This window comes from Mus musculus, chromosome 15 (assembly GCF_000001635.26).
Source record: "Mus musculus strain C57BL/6J chromosome 15, GRCm38.p6 C57BL/6J".
In the NCBI taxonomy this organism is placed as follows: Eukaryota; Metazoa; Chordata; class Mammalia; order Rodentia; family Muridae; genus Mus; species Mus musculus.
Genome location: NC_000081.6, coordinates 39,776,205 through 39,796,529, shown reverse-complemented (window position 1 = coordinate 39,796,529; position 20,325 = coordinate 39,776,205). Strand labels below are relative to the sequence as shown.

The following is a 20,325-nucleotide window of genomic DNA, read 5'->3' as shown; positions in this document are numbered from 1 at the left end:
GTGACTGCATTTATATAGTGCCTGCTTTGTAAGAAAGCATCTCCTGGATGTTATCGAATTTCCTCTTGCTCTTGCTAAGCTTGAGGGTGAGAAAAATCAAAGTAACGTCCTTTATTTGGTATGAAGCAGAGAAATCTGATTTGATGTTTTTCCGTGTCAACCGCCTCTTAAAATCTCAACTCAAGTCACAGAAACAGTGCACAAACAGGGTCCTCCACATCCATTTCCCCAGCTGCCTTTCATATTGCCCACACGTGCACGCATTTCATTTCTAGAGGTGTTAATGGCCTGTTGTCTTCCTGTCTAATATAAGACGCTTTTGCTTCTCTGGAATATTCTTACTTCTCATCATGCACAATGCTACGTATTCTATTGAAGAATCAGAGGGAACTCGTTTGCTTCAGCTTCTCAGTAGTGTAGACTGACTGTAGTGGCGGTCGCCGTGCATAGAACACACTCCCCTGTTAGCGTGCGTTCCTTGGTTCCAGAGACTTTTGTTTCTCTCCCATTCCTTCACTTCACAACGCCATTTCAGTATGGATTTAAATTTTTTGAGATCATAATTTGACCACATCTCTCCCCTCTAAACCCTTCCACAAACATCTCCCCACTCTCCCTCAAATCCATGGCCTCTTTTCTTTTTGAATTAATTTATTATTTCATAAGCATTAATTTTTCCTTGTTACTGAAAGTAGACTTTTTTATCAATATACCCTGATCATGATTTCCCTTCCCTCTACTTCTCCCCGTTCCTCCCCACATCTCCTCCCACCTGAGACCACCCCTTTCTGTCTCTCATTAGAAAAGAAACCGGCTTCTAGGGGACTATACTATACTATGATAAAACAAAAACAAATATGTCAGAATAGGACAAAATAAACGAACAGAAGGGGAAAGCCAAGAAAAGGCATAAGGAATAAACACAGATGTAAAGACTGGCTAGTTCCCACATTCAGAAATCCCATAAAGCCACTAAACTGAAGGGCTGGGTACATAGACAAAGAACCTGCAGGGTAAAAAGAGAGAAGAAACATATATAAATAAAAAAAGATAAAATTTGAAAAGAAAAAACCCCAGACATGACATTGTAAGATGAAAATCACCTCCAAAGATGTCTGTGTGTTAACTCTGGTGGCCATCTATGGCTGGGCACATGGCCTACCATTGAGAGCAGTTTGTTTCCTCAGTGAGATTCCCTTAGAGAAAACCAAACTTTCATTTGCAAGAGGTTGTCAGTAAGAGATGGCTTCTGGCTTAGAGATGGGGTGTCCATGTCTTTCAGGTCATCAGCAAGTATTTTTAACCATTTTGCCTAAAACCACCTCACCAAAGCATCCGCTCAAAAACTTTTTTATTGTTGAACTTGGCTTATTTTGCAATACAAACCTAACAGAGTTCAGTCTTGACAAAAATGCCCACCTTAAACATCTTTGAAGACACCAAGTGAATCAGATCCCAACTTGTAACATTGTAGGATGATTTTAGTCCCAATGAAGACAGGCCTAGAAGAAAAATCCCACAGGAAAAGAAGATGCACTTGGTCCTAAAACCTCCATCAATTATAAGCCTTTGATCTGCCCCATCGAAAGCCAGGGCTTGTCTGCTTCCCTTGTGATCTTTATAAAAAGCTGTTTGTCCTTTGAGTCCTCCAGTGAAATGGGTTCTTAGACGATGCATTTATAGCTCGTCTTCATCGCCTCTGTTCTTGAGAACGATTTGCTGCTTAAATTGCTTAAAAAAAAAAAAAGACTTGGTTTTAAGCTCGATTTTGCTAGATTCTATCAACTGGGAAAAGCTTGGAACCTTTTTTTTTTTTCTTCTAGCCTTCATTCCTAGGCTTCAAGAAGCCTTGGTCTGACAGGTGCACCAGAAGCAGGGGTCATCAGGAGTCCTAGAGCACTAGACAGCTCCAGTCTAAGAACATTCATGCAGCATGCTACAGGGAGAACACAGAATGGTAGCCATGAGCTGTGGGATGGTGGCACCCAGGCTTTGACACACTGTGAGGGCCACAGATATCATTTTAACCTGAAAGTCTGGCCTTCCTCTATGTTGACTCCTTGTTGGCTTTTTCTTTCTTTTTAATCTTTTCTCACAAACACACATTTCATCGTAACTCAGTCTGTAGCCAATGTCTTCATTTTCCTATTTAGTAACTAGACACTTGAGCCAGCCCTCCCCTCCTCAGTATGCGAAGTTCTGGCTATATTTGTATTTCTTCTTCCTCAGCAGGGATTTTTCCCACAATCCCTTACCTATAAGAGCCTTTGTTGTAGCTTGCAAAGACCATACGACCCAACAGGTTCACTGCTGGGTCTTTACAATAGAGAAGCACTCACACAGTGTATATAAAGTATTCTTTGCAAAGAAACACTCTGTGAGGTAATGTATCAGCTAACTGGCCATTTAGTCCTTCCATACTGTTTACATCAAAATAACAAATTGCCCAGGGCAAATACATAGTTTTATCTTTCATTGTAAAAAGTAAAATTAAACTAAGTCAGTGGGGTTGATAATGAATGTGCAAACATGTGATACAAAATGCTAAGTGTTATTTTAACATATCTATTCCCACTGTTCTTAAATTTCTCATTTGTCATTGACCAGGGGAAATCTTTCGTAACGTATTTCTTTTCTTGATAACTACCAAATTCAATTTAATAACTGTCAAGTAGTAGTTTCCCCGGAAGGCAGGAGTGAGAATGGATTTGGGACGGGTACTGAGAGAGCCCCAGCTGCATCTGTCAAAGTCAACGCTCTGTAGAACTGAGCCAGCGTGCTCATCTGTGCTTCGAATGTCTTTAACTAAAAGGTAGGGATAGGGAGGCTGCTCTTTGAAATGCTTTTAAAAAATCAATACGGCAGACATTGCCCTACCTCAGTCTATCTGTTTGTCACTGTAAAGAGCAGTCTCTTGGGTTTTCCTCTTCAAGAATATGATAACTTTGCAGTAAAATGGCAGTGGTCTGTTTAGTTCTGGAAGCCTCCTGGTACCAAGTTCTGGACTTGGAGTTCAAGTTTTCTTCCAAGTCAGTTCTGTAGCGTTCTGTATTCACCAGTGATGACCTGGAACTGTTCTGGTTTTACAAACACAGGAGGATCTCAGCCAAAACTCATCATCAGGCCGTTAACTTCAACATCTTCGAGGGCATGGTTTGTCACGGGGTGCCCCTGGTGACTATTTCAAGAGGCAGAGTGGTGTATGAAGCAGGTGTTTTCAACGTCACAGCAGGACATGGGAAGTTTATTCCCCGCCAACCCTTTGCCGAATACATTTACAAACGAATCAAGCAGCGAGACCAGGTGAGTGGCAACACAGTGACCAGTGCTGTCTACACACCTTGGGTGTCAGGTTCGTCATTTATTGTTCACGGTGGCGGCACCATGTCAGAGTGCATTTAACATGCTCCTGGAGAGTCAAGATTGACCAGAGAAGACAGGCACACCCCAGCTTTCAGTGAAAGAGTAAATCCCCTAGTTGGAGGTTTGTAGATGTGTCTCTTATAGTTTTCTTGACTTTCTTTTTCGGGATAGGGCCTTAAGCAACCTATTCATCATTAGGTATGGGTCTTCCAAGAACCAGGCATCCAGATGGATCAAGTGGGGTTTGTCGGAGACACCTGTGAGAGAATAGTTAAAGGAGCTGGGGAAACACTGAGGGCAAAAATGCCATTTAAGGATGACCTGAGAGACAGGAGAAGCCAGGAAAGGGAGGGACACATTTTAGAAGGCTAGCTATACAGGGCACATCTGGTTGGGTTCTGTTTAGGGAGAACCTTTAGGCCACCTGTACTGGCTAGTTTTGTGTCAACTTGACACAGCTGGAGTTATCACCGAGAAAGGAGCTTCAGTTGAGGAAATGCCTCCATGAGACCCAACTGTAAGGCATTTTCTCAATTAGTGATCAAGGGGGAAAGGCCCCTTGTGGGTGGGGCCATCTCTGGGCTGGTAGTCTTGGGTTCTATAAGAGAGCAGGCTGAGTAAGCCAGGAGAGGCAGGCTAGTAAAGAACATCCCTCCATGGCCTCTGCATCAGCTCCTGCTCCATGCCCTGCTTGAGTTCCAGTCCTGACTTCCTTTGGTGATGAACAGCAGCATGGAAGTGTAAGCCGAATAAACCCTTTCTTCCCCAACTTGCTTCTTGGTCATGATGTTTATGCAGGAATAGAAACCCTGACTAAGACACCACCTCTGGGTCTGGTCGGTTAGATCCTAATGGTGGCAGTCATTGGCTGCAAGCTGCCATGGAGGACGTGGCCTACCTGACCTCACACTTTTGTGGGTCTTAGTGCCACAGCTGTGCAGTGAGACATGAGTTCCCTTTAGTTAAGAATCTGCAAGGAGATTTCTGAGGGTAACCACCAGGAGTGGGTACAGCTTGGAAAGGGGAGATCTGAATGTGCACTCTCCCTTGCCTCCCCACGTCCTGGCAGCGTGCCCGGAGCAAGGTCCCTGTCACCCTTAGGTCTGCTTTCCACCTGGACGTTAAACATCTTAACCCTCAAATAAGAGTTTGAAATGTCAGAATTAATAAATGTCAGTCCCATCTCTTTGTTTTCTCTTTGCTTTGATAACGGATTCTGTAACGAAGGCTAAGACTCTTTGTAACCATCCAGTGATTATATAAAAACAGTATCTGTTTTTAATTTATCTTGTGTTTTTCACGTTTAGTTTATACAGTTTTAAACTGTTTTTACACTTCACTAAATGGACTAAAATACTGTTTAAATTTTTTTAGATGGAAAAATCTAGAACTCTGCTTTGAGGGTGTTGGTTTGCACTAACAAAGTTGCTCAGAGCTGTGGTGGCTGGCCTCACAGAGCATGCCTTTCTGTTCCCCACCCAGCAGGCCTCACTCATGTTCATCCCCCAAACCCCACCCCACCCCGCCAAAGAGCCCTTGTAACACACAGTTTCCGTCAGGAACCTCCCCTCTTTCCACTTTTCAAATATGTACTCCCCTCCTGCGAAGTTTCTCTAGCTGTTTTCCGATTCATTTTGTTTAATTTTTAAAAAGAGGTTGATTGATTGATTGATTGATTGATTTTATATATGTGAGTACCCTGTCACTCTCTTCAGACACACCAGAAGAGGGCATTGCATCCCATTACAGATGGTTGTGAGTCACCATGTTGCAGGGAATTGAACTCAGGACCTCTGGAAGAGCAGTCAGTGCTCTTAACCGCTGAGCCATCTCTCCAGTCCTCATTTTGCTTAATTCTTATGTCCTCTTTGATTTCTGTGTGATGGCTTGTTAGTTTGTTTGATTTAGGGATACCCAGAGTCCTTAACACAAAATACCTCCATTTTTTAAGTAATTTCCGAAGGTTTTGTTTAGGTAAACCAGTGCTCTTAAATACTTTAAATTCCTCCCAAATACCACAAAATTATTTTTATCTTCCCCCATCCCCCACCTTTTTTCATTCATTCCCCACCGAGAATGAGCCTAGGCCTGTGTTGGGCTGAGCCACACCCTGACCCTACAGGTCTCAGTCAACACAACCAGTGCTTAAGATAGTGTTGAGTTTGCTGTGGGGTTAATTTAGAAATGTTGACATTGGAAGGTAACAAGTGGTGACTGTGAGGACCCTGGGGGTTTTCTGCTGGTTTTTGTGCTAAGAAGCAACAGTACTAACATTTAATGAGGGCGTATTCCTGAAGGCTGACTGTGGCAGCACAGGGAGGTGAATGAATATTCAACGAACAGGAATTGGAGAGAAGCCATTAAGGCATTAAGAGCATTTGCTGATCTAGAGGACACAAGTACTGTTCCCAGCAGTCCCATAAGATGGCTGACTGTCCCCTGTACCTTCGGCTCTGAGGGATCTGATGTGACCTTCTAGCTTCCATGAGTCCCTTCACCCATGTGACATACACATACCAATAAAAAAATTAAAATAAAGAGTTGGCTCAGCTGTTCTAGAGGCCATGGCTCAGCACTTGTAGAGCTCATAACCGTCCGCAGCTCCAGTTGCAAGGGATCTAATACACTCTACTGCCTTACCTGGGCCACAGGCACGCACAGAGCACACAGACATACATGCAGGCAAAATACTTATACTCATAAAATATTTTTTTTTTAAATTTAAGTACAAAATAAAAGACATGAATCTAAAGGGAAGGGGAGCATTTTTTTAAAAAAATTATTATTATTTTGGAATATAGGCAGCTAACTTTCCCATAACTTTTTCAATAAAAAAGAAAACATTAAAAGTACTTAAAGCCGGGTGAGGTGGCGCACACCTTTAATCCTAGCACTCTGGAGGCAGAGGCAGGCGGATCTGAGTTCGAGGCCAGCCTGGTCTGCAGAGTGAGTTCCAGGACAGCCAGGGCTACACAGAGAAACCCTGTCTCATAAAACCGAAAAAAAAAAAGTACTTAAATTTTTCATAAAAAGCCATTCAAGGAAGAGCTTTAACATCAAGGAAGGAGAAACGAAATCAAAGGAAAGACAAAGTAGTAGAAACTTGGATATTCCAAGTTTCCTGAAAAAGAAGTTACGTTTTATTAATTCTTTACCAAACACAAAAAGCTCTTTAATTTCAAATGCATTATATCCCTGGCCTTTTTCTGTATTTAGAGTATAATAATTTTCAACAAAAATTGAAAATATGTGCCTTCCTTGAGTCTCCCTCTCCCTCTCCCTCTCCCCCTCCCTCTCCCTCTCCCTCTCCCTCTCCCTCTCTCTCTCTCTCTCTTGCTCTCTCTCCCTCCCCCTCTCCTTTTGGATTAGGCAACTGCTCTTTTCTGGAGCGTAAGGTCACATTGCACTTTAGAGAGAAATCAGAATAGCTTCCTGGAGAAATATATGGTTTCAGGATTCTGCTGCCAAAGCTTTTAAACTCCTTGAATCTTTGCAGTGATAAGCCCAATTTTCCTTCTAGATAAGAGAAAATTGAGCAGATGACTGACTGGGTCCTTGAAATGGGTATTTTCCATTTTCAACATCATAGTTTGTCAATGCCTCTCTCAAGGTGGTAGTGTGAGAAACTCATTTAACTCATGTCACCACCTGCCTTACAGTCCTGATTCGCTGGATTGATGGCTAATAAGTGGCAAAGGTGGAGCATCTGCTGGAGCTGCCTCTGGCTTGAAAAAGAACACTTGGTGCGTCTCTGTCCAGTCCTCAGTCACTGATGTCAGTTTGGTGGCCAGGAAGCAGATGTGAGGGTACACTTGCATTCCAGAAATGGGCACCACTACCACCGGAATGCTAAAGACGGAAAGGAAAGAAAGAGGGGGGCTTGCTGTTAATATTCACCAGACCACTAATGCATGAAAGGTACTTTCTCTGAGATCTGAGATCCTCCAAAGTCCAAAAACATTTTAAGAGTTGACTTGAAACACTGGGGAACTTCAAAAGTCCAATTTTATAGCTAGGAATGCCCAGTCAAAACACCTAAAAAATATAGAAGATGCCTTGTCTCTAGTATTTCGAGGAACACTCAACCTGTGTTCTTTCTTTGCTTTACCTAACCACTCAACATCGTTCTGCCAGTAATATTTATTGACCATGACTTAGGTGTCATAGTTTAATTCTCATAACCCTGGAGATAAATGGTAGTAGTCCTATTTTGTAGGTTAAGAAATAGAAGCTCACTATAAAGCATGTTAATCACAAAGTTTTCGCCTTACTCAATGTGTAGCCCCGCCTCCTATCTCTCCATGGGTTCAAAGTCTTCCCTCTGCAGCGGGGAGGGGCTCACTTTCCCTCCTGCTAACAAACTTAAGATGAAGCCAGCCCCAAAGTGAGATAGTTGGATGTCGTTGCACTGCCCTTGGGCAGTAGTTCACTGCATATTTTAGGAATTTTAAAGTACCTATGTTTTTATTGTTGAACCTCTTCTGTTGAACCCAGGGGCTGCCCACATTGTAGTGACTCATGGGAAAACACTGGGTGGCTCAGCTTAATATGGCCAAAAGCCCACCTCACCCCCCAAATTCACTAGGGGTGGGCTGAATTTCTTTATCAAGGAGCTGTCATCCTTCTCTCCATGGGTGACATGGTATCAGTCATTCCATTGAGGTTGAAGGGGTCTTTTCCATTGTTCTTGATGTCTTCAGAAAAATCTGGTATCCCTTCATTTCTCTCTCAGATAATACAGTCACATTTTTTATCAATTTACATGTTCCTCTTCGCCTGATCAACTAACCAAGAAGCATTTCTGTAATTATGTAGACATAATGATGATTGCAATTAATGTTTATTCATGGCACTGCATATAATTCTCATTTTTGTCTTTCTATTAACACAGCACAATGACAATCATATTAAATATGATGAACTCAAATTGAACTCTCATCTGCTAAAATAATCCACCCATATTCCATTAAGTGAGGGGCTAATTTTGCTTTCCATGGTACTTAGGGCGCCCTTTCACATGCATTTACCTTCAAATTGTCTTGTTGAATCACGGTTCTCCTGAGATGGAAACTACCGGAGCTGAAGTGTGATTACCAAATCTCAGGGAGATGCCATGACCTGTTCTAGATGTGTCCCCAGTGTCTTGAGATGCAACTTGAGAGAGCTGTTGAATAATTTTATATAATGTTGCTCTCAAAAGAATGATAAACAGTTCCCAGAGGCCTAATATCCAAGCACCCTCCCTTCATTCCACAAACACTGTTGGTCATCAGGAAGATTCAAGGTACTAGGATACAGGACCATGGAAGGCAGCAGTCATTGATCCCAAAGGCTCACATCCTGCCTCTTTTTACTCCAGCTCCTAGTGTGTAAGTCTTCCTTCGTGACCTACTTTTACACATCTCTTTGCTATGCTTTTCTAGCTATTTGGATCGGGAATGGGAGAGATGAAGCCTGGAGATCAAGTTAACAATCATCAAATATAGATTTATCTTCCCCAGTCCAAGCTCACCAAGGCAACTGTTAGATGGTGATAAAAGAGGGGTCTTATTGATGCTCAGGGAGCCCAACCTTCAGAGAACAAGGAAAAGCAAAACCACCCAGGGAGCTGGAGAAAGCTGGTCTGTGAGGCAGAGCAAATGAGAGCAGAAGTTCCTAAAGCGAAAGTACCCAAAGCAAGTGTTTGAATCCACTTACTGTGTTCAACCAGATCACCTCAGCCTTCATTCAGGCCCATGTGCTTCATGCCTCAGCAAAAAATCTGCTGGGATTAAGTATCCTTTCAGCAAGGAGACATTGTGATGAAGTCTGTGGACCAATACTGTAAGCTCTGATCATCGATGCCTGGTCCCAAGGAATCTGGGCTCTGTATTATGCTGGTATTTCATATTTCACATGGATATTTGCCATTGTGACTAGAGGAGAGGATCAAGACTCAATTTGCTAAAAATGGTAAGTTCCATTTACTTAGAAAACAAATGTTTACCTGGAAGTGCTGCAGAGTGAGTGCCATTTGGTCACAGTGAATATCCCTTGAGGCTCCGAGAAGCACATAGAGCAAGATGTCCGGAGGAACATCCACCAAGAGTAATGTACCACGCCCCAGATAAGGGATGCGGATAGTTTGGGTCCGGCTGGAAGAGAGCTTACTACCTGTGAGGAAAGGGAAATATCAAAAGGTTAACATTTCTGGGAAGCAGGAGGCTAGACCTTCATTGTCATGAATTCCTGCTCACTTATCTGAAAGGTTGTGCAGTGTAGGGTGGCAAGGCACTTGAGAGGCGTTGATTTATTTCTAAGACGGCAGTGGTAAGAGCAGCCTCCATCTCTTTATCATTCTGGTAGAAAAACCAGGCTTTCCTACCTGAAGTGTCTGAGGTGGATGAGCAGTAGAACCTTAGTCTGGACCTGGCTGGCAGGACTGAGACATAGATGGTGTGAGCAAAGTGGGGACTACCAGGCTACATGCTGTCCAGAGGCCTGACCAGGACAGTGACTGGACAGCTGGAAAGCAATTATTAGATACCAGGTGACCTGATGAGACCTGGACATTGAATGCAGTTAATTAACAAGAAAGGGCAGTTCTGCAAGTAACACGTGGTGATGGGTACGACAAAGGAGCTTGGGGAAAAATGGAGTCAGTCTGGACCAGAACATCTCACACAAGAAGAAAAACACCCTGACTCTCTGCTCCAAAGATCGTTTTCCTCATGTTTTTGTTTTTTTTTGTTTTTGTTTTTGTTTTTTTGGCATATTGCTTATATTTATCATTAGGAAACAACAGAGTAACCTACCAAGCCCCAGTCTTCTGGGAGAGACAGTCGAGGCAAAGGCAACTGCAGAACACACTCGTGTGTCTATCCAAGAGTCCCCACGGGAGAGACAGCTTCAGGTCTGGTGTTTACCTGAGCTGAGCTATAAAAGACAAATGAAAGGGAAAGAAGAGGTCAATCATGCTGGTCTGTGCACAAGCCTGAACTGTGATTTCTGGTGCAGGTCCTGAGTCTGCAGCTAGGATCCATGGAAGGGATGCTTAGAGCAGCTGACCAGTCTGTAGAAGAGCAGTTCTCAACCCCTTTGGAGAGACCAGCTAAGACTCTCTGAAACCACAGATGTTTACATTATGATTCATAGCAGCTGCAAAAAATACAGTTATGAAGTAGCAATGAAAATAATTTTGGTTGGGGGGGTCACCAATACATGAGGAGCTGTTTTAAAGGGTTGCAGCATTAGGAAGGTTGAGAGTCACTGTTCTAAAACAAGCCCACCAGAAACGAGCAGGACCCAGCACAGCTGGTACAGTGATCTGCTCCAAAGATGCTCAGGACACATAGGAAGGCAACAAGGGAACATAGCAAAGTAGCTAAGGTCCAGGAGCTGCTGTAGAAAGGGGAAGGTGGAGCAGGATCGGGAAGGGCCAGGTCACACACAAATGCATGACCAAATGTCTGCCCGCTCTGTTAGTTCCCCCAGAGCAGTCGCTAAAATACACCATGGGGTTAGCCAAGAGGAACAGAGAGAAAGGCAAGACCCACAAGAGAGGGTGAAAAGAAGGTGCGGGGAAATCTTGGTTTTGCTTGCAGGGCCTGGGTTATGGAAGCTTACGATGTCAGTTATCTTTCCCATTTCAGAAGTGTCCTGCTTTGGATGATAACTGCATAGGGACCAGCCTACTGTGGCAGCTAGAGCCTCAAGAGGGAGAAGCAGAGGGGCAAAAACCTGAGATGAAGGATGTAGTCAGAGACCATGGGGTTATGCAAGTTTAAAGTTTCAGATGTGACATCTCCAAGTGACCAGAGCATCACTTGAGTGACACATATGGGAAATTGACACTGTCTGGCTGTCTGGAGATGACGATAGAACCAGAATGAAGGAAAACCATGATAGGAATCAAGTAAAGTCTCTGCCTCCCTTGGTGTTTGAGTGAGTGTAGACACATGTATGTACACATGTATGTACATACATGTATGTGTATGTGCACATGCCATTCATGTTGAGGCCCAAGGTTGACCTCGTGTGCCTTCCTCTGTTACTCTTCCATTTTTATTTAATGAGGGAAGGTCTCTCAGCTGAACCCAGAACTCACTAATCAGCTATTCTAGCTAGCCAGCTTGTCCTGGAGAGCCTTGTCTCTGCCTCCCTAGGGCTGGAATTACAAGCAGCTTCCCTACCTGCCTAACTTTTACCTGGGTCCTTAGAATACAACTCTAACCCCCAAGCTTGAGTGACAGGCACTTTATCCACTGAGCCATCTGCCCAGCCCTCTGGTCTTTCTGTGATGCAGATAACACCAACTAAGAGGGAGACTAGAGAGTAGGAGGATAGGATGCCTGTGGTCACTCACAGAGTTACTGCTCTCACGATTCACACTGACTTGGCTATTCAAGAAGGTAACGTGGAATTCAGGAAGCGAGCCAGGCACAGGAGAGAAACGGGATGCATTCTGTTTCAGACCTGCACACCTGTGCCCGTGAAGCGCGCCCCCTACAAGGGAGAAGTCACCACACTGAAAGCCAGAGAGACAAAAGAAGATGACACTGCTGGAACCAGGATGCAGGGCCACTCCTGATCTGGATGCTGGAGTTAAGCAAGTGCAAGGTAAGTGTTCTGGAGCAAGGGAGTGAGTATCAGCCTATGACTAGCACATAACATCAGTGTCTCTCTTCCCAGACTTTTGAAGAGTCCAGAGCTTCAAAGTAGAAGGAACCCTGATAAAGGCCTTGAGAGTCAGAACGTTAGATACGCCTTGATTAAATGAAACAGGCCTTGAGCTAAAGATTCATTCTGTACAATGTTCAAGAATATTCAAAAGAGCCCAAGAGAGTCTTCTATGAGTGCAAAGCAGTAGGCTAGTCCAGGCAGAGAACCCTGCCTGCAGTACTAAAAGCATGTCCCACGGTCAATATTTGAAAACCAACTAAAACTTTATGAAAAAAAAAAAAGACGAATCTTTGTATTGTACATGCAGCTGTGTTCTATGACTTAGAATGCATGGACAAATGAATACAAATGAGGAAATAAAGGGAAGTTACACAACTTTGGGAAAGTTTTTCTAGAAGTATTTGGCAGTGTTGACACGTAGTTTCTAGAGGAGTGTAGATCTCAGTGTGGGAAGACTTAGAAACACTGTCCAGTCTCATGATGCCATTGGGCGTGCAGAGCTTTCTGTTTTGAAACTCCCACTATTTCCGTCTATTTTTCTGTTTCTTTCCCTCCATTGCTTTCTGTTCCTCCTCTGCCGAATCAGTATTAAAGGACAGTGCTACAGTTTTAGTGTCTCTATGAGGTCACTTCTATTGACTCAGTAAAATGCACATTTTCACCATTTGATGGTGAAAATTACATACTTGTGATGTATATTTATATGCGTCAACATGTAGCAATCTGGGGGAGACTTAGGCCAGCATGCATGTCCGGTTTACAACCTGTGGGTCACAGGTTGGTAGTACAGCCTAACCCAAAATCAGTTGCTTCCTTGGGAACTTGATTGTACATTTCTCAAGTGTAAACTTTAGAGAGGACAAATGTCATAGGGCGATGTCAAAGGGTCAGATGTTGCTGTTAGAAGTTGACCGGGTGGATGGGGGGTATAGTGTGTGTCAGTTGGAGCACTGCTGGACACAGGTCTGGTTTTCTACATACCCTGCCACTGCACACATTCCCATTTGACGACCTGTGCATCCCTGCTTGAGCCTTGTGACCATGGAGATTTGGATAACGAGCACCGAGACATTACAGACCTGGCTCCCACCTGCAGAGTGCTCTCTCATTGTTGAATATTGTCTTTTTTTTTTCCTACCACCAGCCTCAAGCTTCAGATTTTCTGTCATTTCCACATTTCAGGAATTATTTGTGTGGTTCAGAAAGATCATATTTAAAATTCAGGAGATTAGCAAGAGAAAGGCATTGGGGTTGGATGTGATCACGTGCTATCCGAGCTTTTGTAGGAGCCGGCTTAGTGTTTACTTTGATTAGAACGTTTCTTGGCACTAGCTTGAATCCAGTGTCTCTTTGTGAGAGAGAATGTTACACTGAGTGCCTTTTATTCTCTTCAAAGGCAAAGGCAGAGCAAAGGCTCTGAGGCGCCTCTTCCCGCCATGCCGCCAACCCCTGGAGAAACACCTGCTATTTCAACTCCCCAAGATCCTTTAGGAAAAATCATTGCTCTAGGCCTCTTTGATTTTTCTCTCAAAAGCAATAGCTGTCTGCCTCACTGTGCCTTTGTTGCTGTGGAAGACTGAAGATATAAATGAGCATTACTGGGACGGGACGTCTGCGTGAAGACTCACTGGAGATTCCTTTCAAATGCCATCTTTCTGTACACTAGATTTCTTTCTTTGGATCCTTAAAGATTTCTTTCCAGTGTAAAGGTTTTATTTGTTTTGTTTTAATGTCTATATTTGTTTGAAAAAAATCACTGTGATTTTACATTTCACCACAATTAATAAACATTGGGAGCTTCATTCTGTATTCTAGTGTCTGAGTTCCATGTGTGTCCCTCTACCTAGTAGGTGGGACTAGGACCCTGGATTGGTCATGACGAGAGAACGTGATTTCTTGTGTATCAGTGTCACCTGTAAGTCAAGTCCCATGATGGGTCTAAAGAAACCAGATCCAGTACTCCACCATTAAATGAGTCCGAAGCAAAATATCCAATCATATGGATAGATTCAGGATTTGAGGGGATTCGATGGAACTGGCATCGCATGAGGATATCATGTTGATCTGTTCCTCCCAAGTCCTTTCTTGTGCCTTGGTCCCTCTGTGCGGCAAAGCTGGGCTTCTCTTTGGATGTACCCACACTCTGGAGTAAGAGCCCAGGAGAGGATGTGTGGTTCCTTTAAGGAAGGATGGGCGGAGCTCAGCGTCATTTGATCTCAGCGCCCAGAAGAAAGGATGGTAAGCTGCACCTGAAGAGAAATCTTCAGCTCAATTAAACTCCAATTCTTTTTTCCCTCAGGTTAAAAGATACTGCAAAACGTTTTATTATTTTTTTATCCCTACACTTTTTAAAAAGACTTATTTATCTATTTATTTATTTTATGTATATGAGTACACCATCACTCTCTTCAGACACACCAGAAGAGGGCATCAGGTCCCATTTACCGATGGTTGTGAGCCACCACATGGTTGCTGGGAATTGAACTCAGGTCCTCTGGAAGAGCAGTCAGTGCTCTTAACTGCTGAGCCATCTCTCCAGCCCCTTATCCATACACTTTGTTTGACAAAGGCAGCTCTACATTAGAACACAGACTCCTTTACCAGTGAGTAAGTAAGCTGCTTTCTTACCCAGAAGTCAATCCTCACACAGCATTTACTGTTCACTGGAAATGTCACTGTCTCCTGGATGCTTTCCTAGGTAGGATGGTCCTTCTTTTATGCAGCTCCATGGAAGGGCCCAGCATCCAGTCCACAGGATGCCTTAACTCCTGCAGCGTACCGTTATCCTTCGTATCTGTGGATGCTACACAGCATTTACTTCTCATTAGGAGATAAAAGTGATCAGGAGTTGGGTTCAAGTGTAATAGTGTAAGGGAGGGTGAGCATGGGTAGTTAACATGATGTCATCCTAGGTCAGTGGGGTCAACATCCCCAGACTTCAGAATCACACTGCTGAAGCCAATTCCCCCAAGCACACTCACTGAGGGACTGAGATAGATGATAGCTTCACTTCTCTGTCTCCTCCCTCATCCCTCCTCCCTCCTCCCTCCAGAAGCTGAAAGGTCATTCAGGAGGGGCTTGTCTAGCTCACTGGCTCTCCCTCACACCCAGCACAGTGTGTGGTCAGTTATGGGCACTCCGTGGATACTTCACAGTTTTTAAATAAGAGAGGAAATAAAGGAATTCCTGCCCAGTTCTTCAGTGGATACAAATGAAGTGAGAGAGTCTTCTGTGAAGCAGACACCAATCCTGGAGCTACACAGCTCTCTAAGAGAGAGGAAAGTCACGTGGGCTCCAGCTAAGTCCTTGGAAATGCACATGAGACTCCCTTTGTATATTCCAGATGGCCTGGGAGACCAAGCTCTTTTTCCTTATGAAGTTTGATTGATCTTCCTAAACCTCAGTTTCTTCATTCACGTGACAAAAACAAACAAACAAACAAACAAACAAAAACCAAGAGTCTCCCTGGGAGTACCCTGAGGCCCATGATACTGTGGGAATGTGTGACCTTAATAAGATGTCTGCTGAAAGACCTTCCTGGTGATCTTCCGATAGAAAGCTCCCTTCCCGGAATGACCCAGCAAAACAAGCTTTACATGGAAGCTCTGAAGGTAAGGCAGGTGCAAATAATGACCAAGAAAGTTTCAGTCCCCTCTTCTGGTGACTAAGACCTCACCTCCCCCAAGGCCATCAATGCTGCTTAGGGAAGGTCTCAGAAACACTTGCCTCCCTGGAAGGGAGAGGCTAATTACCATTTCTAAAGGGGGAATGAAAAGGTCAGATCCAGCAAACAGTGGGCTTAAACACTCTTGTTGTAATCAAGGCCTACCCTTAAACTGTATAAAAAGTGTGTGCTTAGGAGACTTGGACTTGCCTCTGCCCTGATTGCAGGACAGCCCCAGTGTTCTGGATCAATAAGCCTCTTGCTTGTTGCAGCAATCTCAGTCTCCTAGTTTCTGTGAGTTGGACATCCTGGATGTAAGGCTCTTTGGGTCTTACATTACCCAAGCCCTACACAGTCTGCAAATGCCAGTGCCCATTGCTGGCAAGGTGATGAGTCAATAAAAATGGCTGCCCAGAAAGCCTAGGCCGTTTTGTTCTTTCCTTGAAGTTCACGACATCTGAGAGAACCAAGCCCTTAGTGGTGGCAGAATGGAAGCTATGAAAAGGGAGGTGGTTCAAACCCAGGCACAGATGAGAGCATTCAGCCATCTTGGAGACGTCAGTGGATGAAGGCCAGGATGTGGGCACCACGAGTGAAATGAGCAGGGATACATTTGGAGCATGGGAGATGGAAGCAGAGTGACAGCTACATCTCAGCAGGAACTCTTCTCCCTCTGTAGGAAGAGGGAGAACTGGGGGCTTTGTCAAAAGCTGGGAGGCTACAAAAGCTGCATTTGAACCAGCTGAGCAAGACATAGAAACGTTCTCAGTTTCAGTTCTTCTACTGATAAAATGCAGTAGCTAAGATTATTTTCTATGCAAGAAGAGTTAAAAACTAATGTCTTTGTTAGGCTTCCTACTTGCAGTTGGTGCAGAGGCCATGGAAGGGTGCTGCTTACTGACTTGCTTCACGTGGCCTGCTCAGACTGCTCTCTTATAGAATCCAGGCCCACCAGCCCAGGGATGGCACTACCCACAATGGAGGGCCCTCCCCACCTTGGTCTCTAATTCAGAAAATGCCTTACAGCTGGATCTCATGGAGGCATTTTCTCACCTGAGGCTCCTTCCTCTCTGATGACTCTAATGCCCATCTGTCAAGTTGATACAACTCAGGCACTATGTATAATGCCCTGGCTCTCTGTGTTAGTCCAGAGGCATCCCCTCCTGTTCTTCCTCACCGGGCTTTCTCCCTCTTCCTTTCCAACTTCCTCACGCTGGGTTGGAACCAGAAGCCACACAATATAATAATTAGATTTCTTTTTGTCAAACCAATTCTCTCCTTTTACTTCTTTCTGTGGACAAGTCTTATAAACAGAGAGACCCTGCCATCATTTATTGAGCACCTGCTGTTTGCAGGGCATGGAACCAGACCCTTTGGCCCTGAACAGCTGCACAGAGCAGTTCAGGAAGCAGCTTGGGAACTCTGCATTGGATGTCTTGGGCAAACAATTTAGTGAACAAGGAGAAGAGGGCTGTGCTGCGTAATGAAAGTAAACGCAACCACTGTGTTCATGGTCGGGGCTGCGTCTGTTGTAAGAGTCATCTGTGGTGAATCAGTGGGGCCTGTAAACCTACAAAGTGCATGCGGCCAGGCCCTTAGGACTCTTGAGACAAGGGTGTTTGTATAAAAGCTAGAGGGGCAGAGCATATTAGCTCGGTGTTTTCAAAGTGTGTTTTTATTTGTTTGTTTTGTTATTTTGGCCTTATAACAGAATGTAGTCTCCAGAAGAACACAGGACCTCTGGGTTTTCCTCTAATGAAACCTTAAATGTGCTCAATAGTTCCTAAATGGTAAACCCCTATTAGGCCTTTATGATATTATGTGCCTGTACCAGGGCTATAAGCTCTGTGTGGACTCTATCACCTTATTCTGCCTACAAGCTTCTGAGAAGGCACTGCTTCTAATTACAATGAGAAAGCCAAAACTCAGAGAGGTTTAGCAATTGCCCAACGTGATGGCATTTGGTGACTCAAGATGTAAACCCCAGTCTATTTGTAAATAACTGTTGTAACGCAAATGTTGTGATGCAAATGTAAGTCAGAAGGTTCTCCATGCCCCAAACAGGACACACAAAGAACCCACATTCTCAGAGAGGACAGAATCCTTTTCACCCGAAAGAGAATATCTGTCCAGCTACTGATAGCTCTGGACACCATGTTTTACGGTGGTTTAGGTTCCAATAGCCTGCACTGATCAGCAGGGAACTGAGTCACTGTGGAGATGCGGTCAGCAGTAGAGTTGAAGGGATGTGGTGAGGCAGAGGCGAAAGCACAGAGTAGCCAACACAGAGCCGGAAGGGAGTGAGTGAGCAAGCACCTGGCACATTATACAGCCTGTGCCAGTCCCCTGCCACTGCAAAGCCCTGGGAAGGGACTGCAGGAAAGCAGGCATCACCACAGCCTCCTGGCTACCAAGCCATTCCAGCTGGACCTGTTGCAGACTTGACTGCCAAACCCTCAGCCTGCCTCCTCCCTCAACCCTGTTCCTGTAGCCATTCTTACGCATGTCCCTCTGCACCTCAGAGAAATGAGTTATGAGTTTTTCACACTCCTGGTCCCCACCTCCCCAAGTTCTGCTTTCTTGAGTGACTTGCAGTACTCTGTGAGGCCTTACTCCTTGGGGCCAATCTCACTATAAATAATTCAGTTGTCTTGGGAACTCTTGTTGCAGGAAGGCTTGTTTTCCATTCTTAAGAAATCGCGCACACACACCCCTCTGATCAATATTTACGTCTTGGCACAGGTCTGTGGAGAGAAGAGAAGTTTACAGCACATTAAGGAGACAGGAAATGAGTCTGGGGGAGCAAAGCATTGCAGTGGAAGTATCTGGAAATGCCTGGCAGGGCTCTCGGAGTGCAGCGGGACCTTGGGGCTGGGACTTCAGGGTCCTTCGGAGAGGAGGGAAGGAGGGACACCTCCAAAGACAGGCCTGTTGCCTTGTTTCATTTTGATTGTAGACAACAAAGGACAACTGAAGATTCTTTAGAATGTGCCGTTATGACCCTGGATCTGAAGGCTAAGGAGAGAGGACAGACAAGGCTTGGTGTTAATGTGTACCGCAGTTCTTTACTGGATGCTGGAATACCTGTCAAGAAAAGACTCAGGAAGAGTGGGTGGTGATGACTCTGAGACAGCCTCCTAAAATAAGAGTGTACAACATGGGCAAGGTGACCATTTGGAGAGGACTTGGAGTCCACGCTTCTCAGGATGTATGCAGTCTGAGGAATGTCACTTCACTTCCCCTTTATGAATCTCAGTTTCTTGATCTATGAACTGGAGACAGTAACATTTCCTCTGCTTCCTTGACCTCATTGTTAAAAGAACCCAAAGAGGAGACATTTGTGAACAGCAATAACTGTAATGAGTGCCATAGAAGGACACCTGAACGTCATGCTCAGTCAGCTGCTCTGGAAATTGCTAGTAAGAGCAGACATCGAATGAGAGCAATTAGAAAGCAGTGGGGGAGGAGTGGGGGGTGGGGTAAAATAGATGAATGAGCTCACAGCCACACAGAGAGGCTCTTCTGCGGGGAGAATGCCAAGGGCTGGAGAGAAAAACGTGGGCAAAACCAGAAGGTGAGCGGTGGCTCCAGGAAGTCAGAGCTTCTGTTTATTCCTACAGAGGCTTGGGGCTGGGGTGACAACTCACAATGTGGCACTTTCTGAGTCAATCCATACTAACGGTCACATGCTCAATCCAGAGCCAGATGCAAGCACAACAAAGCCAAGGTTGGGCTGAACATAGAAATGAGAGAGAAGAGGCTGCAGGTGGGTGGACCAGCACGGTGAGTAAGAGAGGCGGTATAGGGGAGTTCCATGGGACAAGGCTAGAACACGTAAAGGGTGACCCCAAAGAAGGTGTTGTGCCACTGGGCTGGGGGTGAAGGCCAAGAAGATGAGGAAGGAAGGAAGTCTAGAAGGGACCAACCATAGGACCAGGACTACTGGGTAAAGTGAGGCTGGTTCTCTGGAGTGAGATAAACTCTGCTCGGGATATTAGCTTCTCTGTAGCCTTTGTGCCAGGGTCTGTCATTCAGAGGGCACCCTTAGTCATGTCAGAGTGAACTGACAGATGACAGAAACAGGCTAATTGAAAGTGTTCAGCAAACCAAGCCTGAGACCCAAGTTATTCAGAAAGCTGAGGCAGGAGGATTGTAGCTTACTGAAACCATTATCTCAAAATAAAAATGTAAATCATTTGGCATGGAAAGGTAGCTCAGCTGTAAAACGCTTGCCTGGCATGTGGCAGGCCCTGGGTTCAACTGTAACACTACAAGAGAAGTAAACTATTTGAACCCTTTTTGTGGCTTAGGCAACTGTTAGATTTCTTTCTGATAGCATCAATGGGTCATCTGTCTTGTTCTTTGTTTTGTACTATTGACTGGAAACAAAACAATAACAGCTCTCACCTAAAACAGAGTAAGAGATAGTTTATACTAGAGTCAAATTTGTTTGTCCATGGGCCTGGAACCCAGATTTAGCTTATCCAAATTCCATGTTCCAACATAGAAGCAGTTTCATGAAATCTTATACTTTTATAGAACAGAGAAAGTCATAAATGAAGATTAAAAAAAATACATGAGAGAAGTGGTTTCCTATTGGCCTCAGAAACTACCTGATGACTATCTTAGCTTTGGGG

The 20,325-nt window shown here is 44.5% G+C and overlaps 1 protein-coding gene across 2 annotated transcripts in view; it reads left to right on the top strand.

Moving 5' to 3' along the window:
* Dpys (dihydropyrimidinase) overlaps window positions 1-20,325 on the top strand; it is an 88,986-nt gene that overhangs the window by 60,941 nt on the left and 7,720 nt on the right. Inside the window, exons 8-10 of one of the 2 annotated variants that reach the window (NM_001164466.1) lie at window positions 3,096-3,303; window positions 11,816-11,961; window positions 13,421-13,833. In NM_001164466.1, coding sequence (NP_001157938.1) covers window positions 3,096-3,303; window positions 11,816-11,932 — 325 coding nt within the window. In that variant the 3' untranslated portion in view covers window positions 11,933-11,961; window positions 13,421-13,833. Of the gene's footprint in view, window positions 1-3,095; window positions 3,304-11,815; window positions 11,962-13,420; window positions 13,834-20,325 lie in introns of those variants that run through there. The other variant, NM_022722.3, reaches the window with a different exon arrangement.